This window comes from Miniopterus natalensis, chromosome 2 (genome assembly GCF_054644295.1).
Source record: "Miniopterus natalensis isolate mMinNat1 chromosome 2, mMinNat1.hap1, whole genome shotgun sequence".
NCBI lineage: Eukaryota > Metazoa > Chordata > Mammalia > Chiroptera > Miniopteridae > Miniopterus > Miniopterus natalensis.
The window spans coordinates 181,625,535-181,640,156 of record NC_142082.1 but is presented as its reverse complement, the minus strand read 5'-3'; the positions used below and the strand labels follow the sequence as shown (position 1 = coordinate 181,640,156).

The following is a 14,622-nucleotide window of genomic DNA, read 5'->3' as shown; positions in this document are numbered from 1 at the left end:
CTCAGGAGCATGGAAGGCTCTCTGCTGTCAGCCCTGGCTGCCTTCTGAGGTGGGAACACTGCTAGGCACACACAGATATGTCCAATTTCCATGCAGGACTTAACTAAGATGGAAGGAAGGGGGACAGATTGGGAGGAAATGTGCCAGCACGCTGAGTAGAGTAAGGCAGACATGTGCACGTAAACACATCTGTTCGGGAGGACTAGGGGTGCAGAGCTAACAAGGTAGCTAGAACAAAGATGGAAGATGCTATTATGTCAGTCACAAAAAGCACAGTCCCTGACAAGTCAGCCAACCTTTCTGGGCCAAAGCAGTTTTAGGGGGGATGTACATGAAAGCAATCTGTGGGCCTTCAGGCTGCAAAGTAGAGTGGTCTTTCTCCACTGGGGCAATTTGAGCCCCCCCCCCCCCCCGGGGGGTGACATTTAGCAACATCTGGAGACATTTTTTGTTGTCTTATCTGGGGGGGGGGGGGTTGTGCTACTGGCATTTAGTTGGTAGAGGCTAGAGGTGCTGCTAACATCCTACAGTGTGTAGGACAGCCCCTCCCCCAACAGAGAATTTTGTGGCTCCAAAGTGTCACTAGTGCTGAAGGTGGGAAACCTGGAGCTAGAGGCAGGCGCAGAGCTGATGGGCGTTTTAGCAGAGCTGTATACGTCATCTGGAAAATGGGAATAAGACCTGAGCTTCTCATCACACAACTTTGTGAAGCCCAATCCCTGAATATATAAGAACAGTTTTTGTTATTTTGTTAAGAGCTCTTTCCTGAGCTTTTCTTAGTTTGAAACCTGCAGGTGATCAAAGCATCTAGCACAGTGACTGGCATATAGTAAGTGCTCAATAAATTAAAAAGAGAAAAGCAGCATAGTAAAAAAAGAAAAACAGCCCACTCCCTCTCTGGCATGTTTCCTCCACATCGCAAGGCCACCTCTTTTTGTCTAGACTGTCTATTATTAGGTTCTATACAGATAGAGGGCCATGGTGTTAGCAGAAGTTGCTTTGAAAGCACTCTTGAGAGATCAGGACTAACCGTACCTAAGGACGGACAGCTGGCAAGAGACTGGGAAGTTTTGCTAAATCTCAAGGGAAAGCCTTTCCAACACTATGCAGGAGTCCTGTGCTTCTTGCCTCTATGGGGCAGGACCTAGGGTGGCAGCAGCCCCAGGAACTCAGGCCTCAGGTACCTCTGCTTCTAGGAGGTCGGCCTTCCCAAGCAGTCACACCAGTTGTGGACACTCAACCTGCACAAGCTGGACTCAGAAAGTGGGCAGCTTGCTGGTGGTGGTGGTGGGATGGGGGCAGCAAAGCCAGGCCTCACAAGCACACTCACTCCTCTCATCCCTGTCCCTCCCCAGCCCTTCTGCCGCCACCAGCCTTGTGCAAGCTGCTGCAGATGAACCAAGGGCATGATCCACCCTTGAACTTGCCACCCAACTGGGAAGGCCAGATGTGCCCTTGAGATTTGAGGAGAGAGTATTTCATGATGTGTGTGCTAGTGCTGGAACAGAGGGCAGATGCACTAAGAACGGAGAAGCTCAGCAGCAGAATGGAATGGGTGGAGCTCAGGCAGACAAGCAAACGTTAGGAGCCGCATTTTAGGACTTCAGGATCCGCAGCCATCTTTGGATTGATTACTGTCTCTTCACAAGCATCTCAGGGCTGGAGGGGGTCAGAGGCCATGTTGCATGACCCTTCGTAAGCGGATGAGGAGACTGGGGCTGCAGGGGAGGTGCCTCGCAGGCCATTCTCTCTCCCATTTCACTGCACTTGTCTCCCACCCACTCCGTATCTATGAATGATATAACCCCACCTTGGCACATGGAGAAACTGGGGCAGGAAGGAGCCTGGCTCAAGGCTGCAGTGACTTGGAACTTCCAACCTGGATCCTCCTACACTCAGGTGAGGACGGGAGGGAACTGGGCCTGCTTTGGGGCAGGAGAAGGGAAAGGGGCCGTAGCTGCTTCTCTCGCAAAGGAGGCCCTGGAAGCCCTTGCAGAATCGCTTAGGAGCTGGTCCCTCCCAGCCTCCTCCCTTGTCCCCAGAGTTGTCCACTCTCCTCATCAACAGCAGCCTCTCTGCCACACTGCAATTTACCCACCTTGTGTCCCACACCGTCGAGGTGACCTCTGTGAGCTGAGGTGTAGTACTGCCACATCCCCAGTTTTCCATCTCTCCCTCCCTCCCTTCCAGAACAAGCACATGCCACATTGCCAGGCGCTGGCACATAGGAAGCACTTCCCAGAAAGTGTTTAATCCTCACAAAAGCTCAGGGAGGTGGGTCAGGACCTAACCTCAGGATGAACAGAGGAACCAGGTTCAGCCCCCCCACTCCCCACTCCCCACCCCCAGCTCCCCAGCGGTTTGTCTCCAGTGACTGCACTGTGCTGTCCCACTTCCTGCTCCTCAAAGGACATCTGTTCACCCTCAGTGCAACCAGGCTCCCCTTGCCAGCCTCCTCACAGACATCTGGGCCCCTCCCCAGGTGCTGCTGGTGCCCCAGGGTTTTACAGAAGGAAAGACACAGGACAAGAGTTTGGTTCAGAAGGGAGAGGCTGAGCGGCTGAGAGGCCTGGTTCATGGGTTCACAGTGTGGGCTCTGACCCCAGCAACCTGCCCCGGGGGGTGCTGCTAGCAGAGCCTGCAGTTTGGCAATTTCTCTGGTGTGCATTTGCAAACTCTCCTCAGACCCCCAGTTACACGAGTGGGGTGAGGGCAGTGTGTGATTTTAGGCAGACCTGCTGGCCTGGCATCGTGGCAGTTAGGCCCTTGGAGAGGCTGAGGGTCCTAAACACAGTCTCCCTTTTGGCAGGGAGCTAAGGCTGTCTTTGGCTGAAATGTAACTAGAGAAGGAAACTAAGTCCTGGCTGGTGAAGGGGATTAAGGGCCTTCTCAGGGGTGGGGAAAAGGCCAACGCTCCTGTCCTGTGGGCCCAGCCTCCCACACCACCAGAATCTAACTCTTGGCCAAGCTCTCTCTCTGCCTTGGGCTGCAAATCAAGGCACATTAAGGGGAGGAAGTGGCCCCAGGTAAAGGCACTAGAAGAACCTGTAATGGCTTGCAGCAGGCAATAGCCAAGGAGGCCTGGACCCCTTGGGGCAGAGAGCTCCAAGATGGGGAAGAGTGAGGGAAGGAGACCTCAGCACAAGGGCTCTCAAATGGCAGTGTCAACTTCTGCCACTGGCCCCAGTGGAGGTCTCACCTCAGTCTAGTGCAGGAGCCTGCAGGGACCACCTGGAAGGCCACAGTAGCCAGTGTCCCAGCTGACCTAGCATCTTCCACCTTCATTTCAGAGGCTAGAGCGAGACCGGGTCCCTGCTCAGAGCCCTGTCTTCCCTTTTATTTCGCCAAACCTGTTGGGGGGACCAGAAGCACCAGGAAGCCCAGGAAAGGAGAAGGCAGGGGGCTGGGGCTGCCCTGGAGACCCTACCACATTATGATAGAAGAATACGGGCTCACCCTATCTGGGGCCCTGCAGGGCCCGGCTGGCCCAGTAGAGGGGGTGGGGCATAAAGGAGAGAGGACACTAGTCAAGCTTCCACTTCATGTAAACAAGGAAGAGCGACCCCTGCCCAGCCACCAGCAGTTTTGTGGAGGCGTGTGACTGCCTCAGGATGTGGCAGATCCTCACATCTGGGATTCAGGGTCCCTGAGGCCACATGGAGGCTGCCAGGCAGGACAGTAAGGATCTGATGTGCAAACTGGTACAGGGTTTGACCTGTGTTCTCCACAGAACAGGACAGCGGGGCATCCACAGGTCCTGCCCACGGCTGGCCCACGGCTCAGGAAATCACACAATTGCTGGTCTTGGCAGGACTGGGACTTGTTTTACCTGCAGAGACAAGGGACACAGGCACGGAAGGATGTAAGTAAAGTGCTCAGTGGATTTGCCTCCAGCCCCTCTCCTGTACTCTGCCCACACCTCAGATTGAGGGCTGGGGTCACTGTCTCCCCCCAGCTGTTGATCAGGAAGCAAATCAGTAGGGCCCCCAGGAAAGCAACAGAAGAGATCCTCCTTGTCGTGGCAGCCTCAGCAAGGCCGCCACTGGTTGGGACATCAAGGGATCTGCCTTCTCCAGACCTCAGCGGGTTGGGGAGAAGGGTGTAGACCCCAATCCAACAACTACACTCAATGATTTAAAGTCTTGTCAAGAGGCAGTTCACCTGCAGCTAATACCAAAGGCAGCCTCACAGCCCACAGGGTATAACCGGTCATTCTCTCAGGTATTCCTCACAGGCAGCCACGCTCTGAGAAGGTATCATCAGCCCTGTCTTACAGCTGAGGGCAGTAGGGTCACCAGCTCCCAGAGCCAGTCAGCTCCAGAACCTGATTTTCCAAATCCAGTCATAGCTCCCTCTGCCATGCAGGCCACCTAGGTTGGAAGAGGAATAGCCCGTGCCTCAGTAAGGTCAGTAGGCTGAGAGCAGGCACTGTAGCAGGGACCACGTGCTTAAGGAGGTGGTTTTAATGTACAGGATGGAGGGAATACATTTCATTGAAAGGAGGGGGAGAGAAAACTATGTTCCTCCAGGCTAGAGAAGCACAGCTCTCCTCTTCCCCGACTGCTTCCTTTATAATCCCTGCAGAAGTCAGAGGTCGGTGGCTTCTTTGGCTGGATTCCTGCTCTGGGTGGGGGGCATGGAGATGGGGATGGGGGGTGCTAAGAGGCAGCCGCTGACACCTCCTGGCCTGCCTGCTGGGTGTTGGCTGTTGGATCCACAGCCTCCTGGAGTGCTGGCTGCCTTTCTCCCAGGTGGAAGCTGCTGAGCTATTTCCTGCCAGTTCCTTTCTACACTGCAAGGGTCAGGTCCTCTCCCTGATTCCCACACCACCTTCCCACATCACTTCAGCTGTGAATTTAATTAAGGTGGTGGCTGCCTCTTCTGGGCAGGAGCAACAGAACCAGACAAGCCAAGAGGGGACACTCCCCCCTCCCCCCCAGGCCTGCTCCATTAACCACTCCTTGGGATTTACTACAAGTCCAGCTTAGCTACTTGGAGACTGTGCTGAGAGCATTTAGAGCTTAGAGGAGGTGGGAGGGGGCCCAATGACTGTGCCCTCTCCCTCCCCGAGGGTCCCAAGGGTTAAGAAGCTCAGTCATCTTCCACGGTGGGGCTGTGGCCACCTCTGGTGCAGCTCTGCAGTGATTACAGTCTGCAGTCCCCTCACTGCTGCATGGACATGTCCATCCCCACCTCTCCTTAGTGGCTCGTTTTATTTGCTTGGCCTCTTGAGCAGATGCCAAGTTCCTCCCCTCAGGCAGCAGCGTTTTGGAGGCAGGTAAGTGACACCAGCTCCAGACTGGGAGTGGGACAGGCAAGGGCGTCAGAGGAGCCTGTGCAGCCTCAGCTCCTGGAGAGGGCAGGGATGCCCCTCTCCCGCTCATTTGATCAGGCTGGATGGAAGCCTGGGGAGACCCTTTATACTCAGAATTCATTTCCATGCCTCTGAAAGAGAAACCGTCTGAGGGAAAATTCTTTATGTTCCACAGTTCCTTCAGTGCACAGGGATGGGGACAAGACTCCGAGGCGAATCAGACCTGCTCAGATTAATAGGGGAGAATCCACGAACAGCCAAATTTTTTTTTTTCAGAGTATCTGTAGCATGGGTGCCTGGAGGAGGCTTATGAGAGAAAGACTTCAAAGGGAGGTCACACTGGAGTGAGACTAAAACTGGTGGGAAGTGGGAGGAGACAGCATGAAGGAAGGGCTGAAGGGGACGCAGCCTGGGGTAGGGAGAGAGGTCGGCGGGGACACAGATATGGACGTCAGGACTAGGAAGAGGGGCTCTACCTTCCTCCAGGTTTCAGGGCTCCACATACCCCTTTTCTGGAAGATTCTTCCCCCGGATGTCCACCTGGCTCTCTCCCTCCCTCTACTCAAGTCTCTGCTCAAATCCCTTGGTCAGAGGCCTTCCCTGATGACCCTTTATAAAATCGTCATTGCCCTCCCTGCTCTCTCTCTGCAGTATGGTGTTCACTCCAGAAGGTCAGGGACTTTGCTCATTTTGTTCACTGCTGTGCAGGAACTTAGAACTGTGCCTGGCACAGAGCAGACTCTGCACAGGTATACATTTGCTATGAATTAGATGAATGACCAGCAGCCCTGGCCGGGCGGCTCAGTTGGTTGGAACCTCTTCCCGTGCACCAAAGGCTGTGGGTTTCCGGCCAGGGCACATTCCTAGGCTGTGGGTTCAATCCCCAGTCGGGGGTGTATGGGAGGCAACTGATTGATATTTCTCTCGTTCTCTCTTCCTCACTCTGAAAACATATCCACATGTGAGGGTAAAATGAAAACAGAATGGCATCAACAGATGGTGACATACGTGCCCTCACTCACCTTACTTGCCTAGATAGTGGTGCAGCCCTGGCTAGGCCCAAGAGAAATGAGAATGGCAGAAGTGTGACATCTGCTAGTGAGAATAAGGATGGCTACCTCTTCTCTAGAGCTGAGCAGGATCAGTTCCTCAAAGGAGGCTCACTTGGGTCCTTTGTCTGTGCTGTGTGACCTGGCCCCCAGGGGTAACAACCCTCAGGTTTGTAACACGAGACCGCAGTTTCCAAATACCAGCTGTGGTCAGGACCCAAGCTCCTCAGGAATAACCCTGAATTTTGAAATTCTGTCTTGACAAGACAGCTCTTGAGTAGACCTCCCCAGGAACTGGAGTTCTGAACCTCAGAAGTACGTCCCTAACCTTCCATCCTGGCTAGGAGAGCGATCTGAGACCTCCAGTCCCCAGGGATGACAGACATGGGTCTGAAGTCCCCAAATCCAGGACCCTAGCAGCCACATCACTAGAAGCCAGGCCACACTGCCAGCCAGGGTATCCCGTCCACGCATAAATCAGGGGAACCCAAGGGAGATCTGGAAAGGCAACTGCCACTGAAGTCGCCTCAAAGAACTCAGGGAAGAAAAACGTGGGCCCAGTGGACCTTGAAAGATAACGACCCAGAAGTACTCTAGAGCATGAAGGATCACTCCCCTCTTCCTCTGCTGGTGGGCCACCAGGGGGAGAGCCAATCATCTACCTAGTCTTTAAAGATGTGGGGAAATGGTACCAACCCTAACCTTCTGGAGACAGACTTAATGCTTCATGCAAGGCCCTGGAAGGCAGGAGAGCATGCTGACCTTTTCTCACTGTGTGATGGTGGGCACAGGAGCTCGCCTCTTGTCTGTGAAATGATGCCATCAGGCAGGAGGCTGTGAGTTCTGTGAGAAAGCACTTAGCATCCATCCACCCAGCACATGCCAGGCACTCAGTGAGTCTGTGCCTTTCTTCCCTCTCCTAACCATGTGCAAGAATGTTGGCCATTTCTCAGTGATTTTCCTGGGGGAGCTGGGAGGGGCTTCAGGACATCTCCCAGAACCTCTTTCCCTTGCCTGGCAGCCCTGAGGGCAGGGCTTTGTCCCAGTGTCACAGAAGTCTGCAGCTGGGGGGAACCCTACGTGGGAAACAGGGCACTTGTTTAAAATGCAGATCCCTCAGCCCAGTCCAGTGGTACAGCCCCCTCACTGCATTTTAACAGGGCTCTCTCATGATCACTGTTCCCTGAGGCTGGGATCTCCAGTTAAGAGGTCATGTCTGGAGCTCCTGGATGGACTCTGCAAAGGTGCGCAGGAGCAACGAAAAATCAGACGGAAAATGTGCTTGCTCAGTTTCTGCCAGTAGAGGGAGCTGTGAGCCTTCAAACCACCAGGTAGCCCCCTGCTGAATCCCAGACCTAAAGGTTCTCCCAAGGACCACACTTGGGTTTGACAAGTATATACTTCTTATCAAGCAATTTTACAGTCTGTCAGCACTTAGCTTTTCTATGTCTTTCTCTTTCACCCACTCTGTCATCAGCCCAGACTCTCCCTTGTCAGAGGGCAGCAGAGACAGAAAGGACAGGTCAGAATCAGAGCTCACAGGTAACTTGGAATCCCTCCCTGGGTCAACCAACCCCCCCCCCCCCCCCCACACACACACACTTCTTGACCAGGAAATGGCCCTGGGAGGTGAAAGGGTGTGTCCAGAGGTTGAGGAGCAAGGTATCAGGAGCTGAGGTCCTTCAATGGCTATTGTGATGATGGTCTGAATGTTCACTGCAGGACAGGGAGCCTTTCCCTGGGTGGGGGCTCTAAGGGAGCAGCAAAGGGATTTCCTTCCAGCTGACAGTTACAAGCACATCAGAATTACTATTGCCAACCTTGGTGGGTCGCCCTGCTGTGAGGAGCCTGACCCTCTGGCACACAGAGTTCTAGAGACCCAGTTTCCTGGTGACTGAGAGGAGGCACTAAGACAGCACAGCTGGAGGAGAGGAGTCCCTGCTTCTTACCCTGCCTTTGAGGGAAGAAAGCAGCACGAAGAGAAAAGGTCTCATTAGGGACTTGAATTTCAGGCCCTCATGTACTGGGTGCCCATCCAGGTGGGCAGAGGCTATGCTGGACAAGGCCACTCTGTGTTCCTACTAAAGAATGGAGAGGAATAGGGTGACCTTGCTGGGCACCCCTTTATGTGACTCTTGAGTTCACTGTCCTCTCACTGCCTCTTTGGGTGTCACTCTCCCTCTGGGCATCAGGCCGTCAGGAGAGAAGCTTCCCCAGGGCACAGTCCAGGTCTGCTTGGCTGGCAGCTGGGCACCGCGTGAGTGGCACAACTGGGCAGAGAATGTCCAAGTCATCCAAGCTGGAAACCCGATGCTGAGAGACTCAGGAAAGGCAGCAAGAAGGGACAAGATAATGGGCTTTTCGTTTCTATGGAAACAGCAACTCAGGGTGAGGGGTGTAAGGAAGAGAAAGCTTCCACTTCACCTCCATCAGGACTTTGGAAATGGCCCCTTTTGTGGTTGGGCTCAGCCCTCCCCCTCCCTTCCCTGCCAGGTGTTCACCATGGCAACCCTGCCTCCAAACATGAGGTGCTAAGCAGCAGCAGCATCTGGTGTTGGGGGAACCAGGGAGCCAGGGTGGAAATGAAACTGGGCCAGTCATCCCCTCTGACAGGACATGGGCCCTGGCTTGGGTGTGAGTCCTGGCCCCAGTACTACTTACTGTGCCTGGGGACCACCAAATTCACCTGTCCAAGCTTCCACCTGCCACCACTGAGGTTATTGTGAGGGCCAAGTGAGAGAGAAAGCACCTAGTAAAGGCCCAGCGCATGGAGGCGCTCAAGAAATGCTTCCTGGCCAAATAGTGGCACAGCACTGGAGCTTCTCTTCTGCTGGGCCCAAGTTCACCGAGACTCTTAGGCCTGTCCTCACTTTAAGAAGCACAGAGTATGTCAGGCTCTGTAGCAGGGCTGTGGAATGAGCAGAATGAGTGGAGGGGAAGATGGTTAAGATCCTTTCACTCAAGCCACTCACTATCAGGTCAAAACTGGGGCTGTGGGCGATGCAGGAGACCTGGAAGTGCTCAGACTGCCCAGGACAAGACCTCAGGCCCTGCCATCACTAGCTGGCTGACCAGGCAGCCCAGTCACACTGCTGCAAGGCCTCACGGTCACAGAGGGAGAATACCAAAATGGAAACCTTTTTTTCTCTGAGATGCTGACATGAGAAAAGTCGCCAGCAGTAGTCCTGGCTGTCACCACCGCCTCTGGAAAGGCCACACTGGAAACTGCTCCAGAGAAAGAGATATAGGCTAGGACCTCTAGGGGATCCCAGAGACAGCCAGAAAGATATCACCATCAGGAACAATCTCTCCCAGAGGCGAGCAGCATGGCAAACACAACTTATCAAGTAAACACAGGGAGGAACCAAGTCTAACTACTTTACAACAGAAACGAGGAAAGTGGGTAAGGGCGTTGGTGGGGCACAGGGGAGGGTGGGGTATGTTTGAACAGGTTAGATCCTGATGACAAGGAACAAGCTTTGCTAGACTGAGCCCTAGACTCAGAGGCAGGGTCGAGCCTTAGCCCTCACTCAGCTGCGCTGTGCCTCTGTGGCTTCATTTGCAAAGTAGCAGCTTTCTAAGGCTCCAGTAGCAGTAATGGCAGCTCTTAGACTACCCCATGCCCGCACTGTTCTGAGCACCTTATAGCCTCAGGACAGCTGGGCAAGGCAAGCATCATCCTCTTTCAGAGAAGAGAAATGGAAGCTCAGACCTGCAGGGCCAGGCCCAGGCCATGGCCACGAGGCATATGAAAGCCAGAGCAGAATGGGAAACGAGGACTGTCTGACCCCGACCCACTCTCTCCACGCCAGCAAGCTGCCTTTCTGCAGGCACAAGGCAATGCTCTCCGAGAAGGGCCAGAGGCCAGTGGAGCTCTGGGCCCAAGCGGGCGGGCTCACCTGAGGTGTCAGCACTGGAGCTGTCGTTGGGCCTCTTCCCCATTCTAAACTCCACTTCAGCAAAGTTCTCGGTGGACAGGGAGCTGGCCATACCGTTGGGCGCTGCAGGCCTCTTGGCCCGGCGGCTGAACAACCTACAGCTAAAGCGCTTGCCCTCCTTGGCCGGGGCAACCTCCCCGTTGGCAGTTTCTCCCTTGCTATTTTGGGCAAGAGCCTCTCGGGGTTTTAGGTCCATGTGCAGGTGAGAGACCATCTTGACATCCTTCCGACTCAGATCTCTTGAGGGTATGGGCTCCACGGGGGGCAGCACCTGCTCCAGCGTGACCAGGTCATTCAGGAAGTTCTCCAGGCGCTTGGCTGACTCGCCTCTGCTGCTCTCCTCCTGCGCCTCTGGGTTGCTGCCAGCCTCCCGTTGCCGCCGGGCAGCCCAGCGCATCATCTCCCCTGGCGGCTGGTGGCTGCCGGACACCAGGGCATACTTGGGGTTGATAAGCTTTCGAGCCACAGTGGAGGAATAGTTAAGGCCAAACCTGCCTGCGCCTCCTGCCAGGCCCAGCTGCTGGTATAAGTTCACCTCCTCAGAGATGGCATACAGTTCCCGGAACTCCACATCAAAGGGTTCCACGTTCTGCCCTGTCAGGAGGAGGAGAAGGTTCCTGTCCACATAGGAGGAACTCCAGGTGAACCTGGGAATGTGGGGACAGAAAAGCAAGACACATGTGCTCAGGCCAGTGGCCTCGCCCTGCCAGCAGCCCCTGGGCAAGCCCATTTTGACACACTGCTGCGACCACCCCAGCCTGATCTACCACTGAGGCCAGAGGCCTCGCTGCCCGGCAGAAGGCACCCCCTGGCCTTCATGCTGGGGTGCTGTCCTTCCAGTGGCCCAATCCTCCCTTTTTTTAGGTCTTGGCCTCAAATGCAGAAAGCAGGCACTGGGTGCCAGGCAAGGACGTGGGAACTCGGGCCTGAATTCAAGCCTGGTTTCTACCCTGTGCGCCTTGTAAAACGGGCTCACAGGGTGTACAAACAGAGTTGTTGGGAGGCTCGAGTGAGATAATGTGTATAAAATATTTAGCTCAGTAGCTGGCACAATGCATACATTTCATAAGTAGTCACTGCAGCTGCTACAATTGTTGATATTGGTCCATTCCTTGTTGGTTCCCCTCTGAATTTTTAGGGTACTGAGTGTCTGCAAAACCCCATACTTTAACTGTGTAGGAGGACTTATGTCATTTATTCATTGTTTCAGGGGCCCAGGTCTCTTTTGGGCACCTAGATTTTAATTTACGTGAAGGGCAGACACTTGCACCCATACCGTCTCTCATGTTCCTGGTAATTTACTTCAGCATCAGAATTTGGGAGACATTCCTTCCATGACACGCCCTCACATTCCTTTCCCAGGTCTGATTTATTCTGCTTCCAGCTTGTCCCTCCTAACAACTAGCCTCGAAATGCAACCATTTGCTGTGGACCATGAAAAGTAGGTTGTGCTTAATGTCCAGTAAGAGTTGATCTTCTTTCTGGAATAATCTGGTAGCCACAAAGTGTGAGGGAAGGGACCAGCGAGGAGGCTCTTCTTTGCCATTGGATCAGACAATACCTCTTAAGCCCATGGCCACGGAGCCTCCAGTCTAGCATCTTCCTGAATATGAACATTTATTACAATGAATAAAGGCCTCCCAGGCCCTTCTCTGACCTGGCCCAGCTCACCTGTAAGATCCTGTAGCTACTTTTTCACCATCTACCATTAAGAACTTTGACGACAGGGTCCCCTTGATCTTCCCCATGGGCATGTAGAAGCCGACACCTGTCACAGAGCGGACACGGATATTCTGTTGAGAAGAAAAGACACTGTCACTCAGGCTGGGGCCTGTAAGCCTCGGAGCCATGTCTTTGCTTGGGCAGAGGAGGAGCTCTCTTGTCCACCAAACCCTGCCTGCTGGCTCCTGCCTGCACTAAGCTATCTATGGTCCCTATGGCCTCATAGTAGAAACCCACTTAGAGAGCAGGAGCAAGTCAGCAAATCTTGCTCCGGGTGTAGATAAGCTCAGGGTGGTTCCTGCCTGTTCCCAAAGCTCCCCAGAAGAGAACCACAGCCCTAGCTTTGACCTTGGGCTGCAGGATGAGCACCCCAGATCTGGGCCAGAGCTGCCTCCTTAGCCTCAGCAGCCTTGTGATAAAAGGTAAGCTTGGCATGTAATTTAGGGTTATCAGTTCACAAGATAAGGTTTTAGACAGAAGGGGTTGAGATCTTCATGTTCATCTGAGCCCCTGAACTGGAGAAGAGGCAGAGAAAGGGGCAGAGGCAGTTTCTATCTCAATTTCTGCTCCCCACATCCCCCACAGTGGTACAACTCACCCGAATACGGTAGTCAGTGAGCTCCAGGCCCTGACACATCTCCAGGAAACACTTCACGCCTGCCTCGTCCAGGATGATGTACACAGGGACCTGGCGTTTAGAGGCAGCATCCACAATGTCCTGGAAGATGTCGCCATCAGAGAAGAGGTCCATGACCACAGCAATGACCTGGATAGGGAAGGGCACTGGTGAGGAGCATGGTGACAACACACCTACAGAGACACGCCTTGGCCCACAGAGGACCAGCTGGACCTGGAATAACTGGTAGCCAAGAGTTAAAAACCCCATCTGCACCTCTCCTGGGCTCCCCACATCCTCACTGATGTCTGAGCTCATCTGAGCCCAGGAGATGGGCTCTGTGCTCTAGGAAACACCCGAGGGTGCAGGTGGTGCCTGACAAAACCACACCACTCCACCCTGAGGCTTTTCTGGCAGCTCTTCAGAAGCTGTACGGCAGAGATCTGGGAGGCTGAGGACAGTTGCTCGTGGTGCCCTGTGGAGACCAGCAGACTCAGAGGATGTGATCACTGAGACACATGGAATGGACTCATTTCCACAAGCCGCAGATCTGCTCAAACACCACTTTCTCTGCAGCCGCTTTGATCTCCCTGTAGCTTCCCAAAGGCAATGCTAAGGAAAAAGCCTTGTGCTTCCTTAAGGGCCGATCTGGACAGAGCTCCAGTGAGCGTGGACTTCCCTGGCCTCCAGGTGTGTAGACCATCCCACTCCATCCTCAAGTCAAAGTCACTACCTCGGACCCTTGATTTCCAAAAGTCAGTTTTGGTCATCCATGCTGGCCGGAGAGGCCTTCTGCAGCCTGAGGCAAATCTGCCTTTCTGACCTTAGCCTCCTCTATTTTCCTAGGCGTCCCCTCCCACCCCAGCTCCAGTGCAAGGGTTTTCTTGTTGGCTCCAAGCACTGTGCACAAGATGCAGAATGGAAAGCATGCTTTGGGGCAGGAGAGATCTGATTATGTGACCTTTCCATTTACGTGACCTTAGGCAAGTCACTTAATCTGATGAGTGTCCTTATCTGCAAAGTGGAGATTCCCTGTACATTATACTTTCCCCGTTAGGATTACAGATAATGTTTGTGAAGCATCAAACACAGCGCCTGGAATGGAGTGAGTCCTCAATGAACGGCAGTTGCTATGTGGTTGAGGGCACCCGCTGGTCATTGTAACTGGAATCCCGGACTCTGCGGTCAGACAGACTAGGCCTGGGTGCCAGCTCACTGCTGACTCATGAGAGCCCTGGTTTCCTTGGCAGGAAAATGGAGCTAATAGTAACACCTATCTCAAAGGGCTGTCGTGAGGGCTTAGAGAGATAAACTGTGAAAACACTTAACACAGTGCCTGGTACCCCTGACACCATCACCCTCATTTTTATCCCCACCTTCATACACGTGCATTTCCATTGCTCCTGCCTCTAAAGAACCCCACCCCCAACACCATTTACACAATATTATTTAAGGCTCTTCTTAGCTCCTACATTTAACACTCAACTATTCATATAAGTAACATTTACTGAGCTGTCCAGGTAGAAGGATCTAAAGACAAATAACCTATAATCCCTAACTTGAAGGGATTAATCCAGTTGGAAGGATAAGGCACTTGAACAAAATAACTAAGACATAAGGTAAAATGAAATAAATGCCTTAAGAGATACACAAATGACCTGTGATGTGAATTCAGGGGCAGGCGGGGTGAAGGAGGGAGAGAGACTGATTACTCTCAGCCAGAGAAGAACAGGAAAAGGCTTCAGTGAGGAAGCTGAAACCTGAGGAATGGGCAGCCTGGGCACTAGGGAAATGAGCAGAGAGGGAAATGGAGCAGGGACGTGGGCAGGGCTGCCACGCATGGCTATGCAGCGTGTGCACTGCACATGGGCACTGGGCTGGGGGTGAGCGGGAACAGTGCTTGCCTGAAGAAGGGATACCTTTTCTAATCTGCACACAGGTGCCACATGGGCTAAGCAGGTGCCCAGGAGGTGGACATTTTAG

The 14,622-nt window shown here is 53.6% G+C and overlaps 1 protein-coding gene across 1 annotated transcript in view; it reads right to left on the bottom strand.

Annotated features, from left to right (window-relative positions):
* Window positions 1-2,376: 2,376 nt before the first annotated feature.
* The window catches only part of SACK1F (scaffolding CK1 anchoring protein F), a 32,157-nt gene continuing 19,911 nt past the window's right edge, over window positions 2,377-14,622 (bottom strand). The window contains exons 2-5 of the mRNA XM_087814006.1: window positions 12,622-12,789; window positions 11,973-12,094; window positions 10,263-10,948; window positions 2,377-3,829 (exon numbers count right to left, since the gene is read on the bottom strand). Coding sequence (XP_087670132.1) covers window positions 3,780-3,829; window positions 10,263-10,948; window positions 11,973-12,094; window positions 12,622-12,789 — 1,026 coding nt within the window. The 3' untranslated portion in view covers window positions 2,377-3,779. The remainder of the gene's footprint in view (window positions 3,830-10,262; window positions 10,949-11,972; window positions 12,095-12,621; window positions 12,790-14,622) is intronic.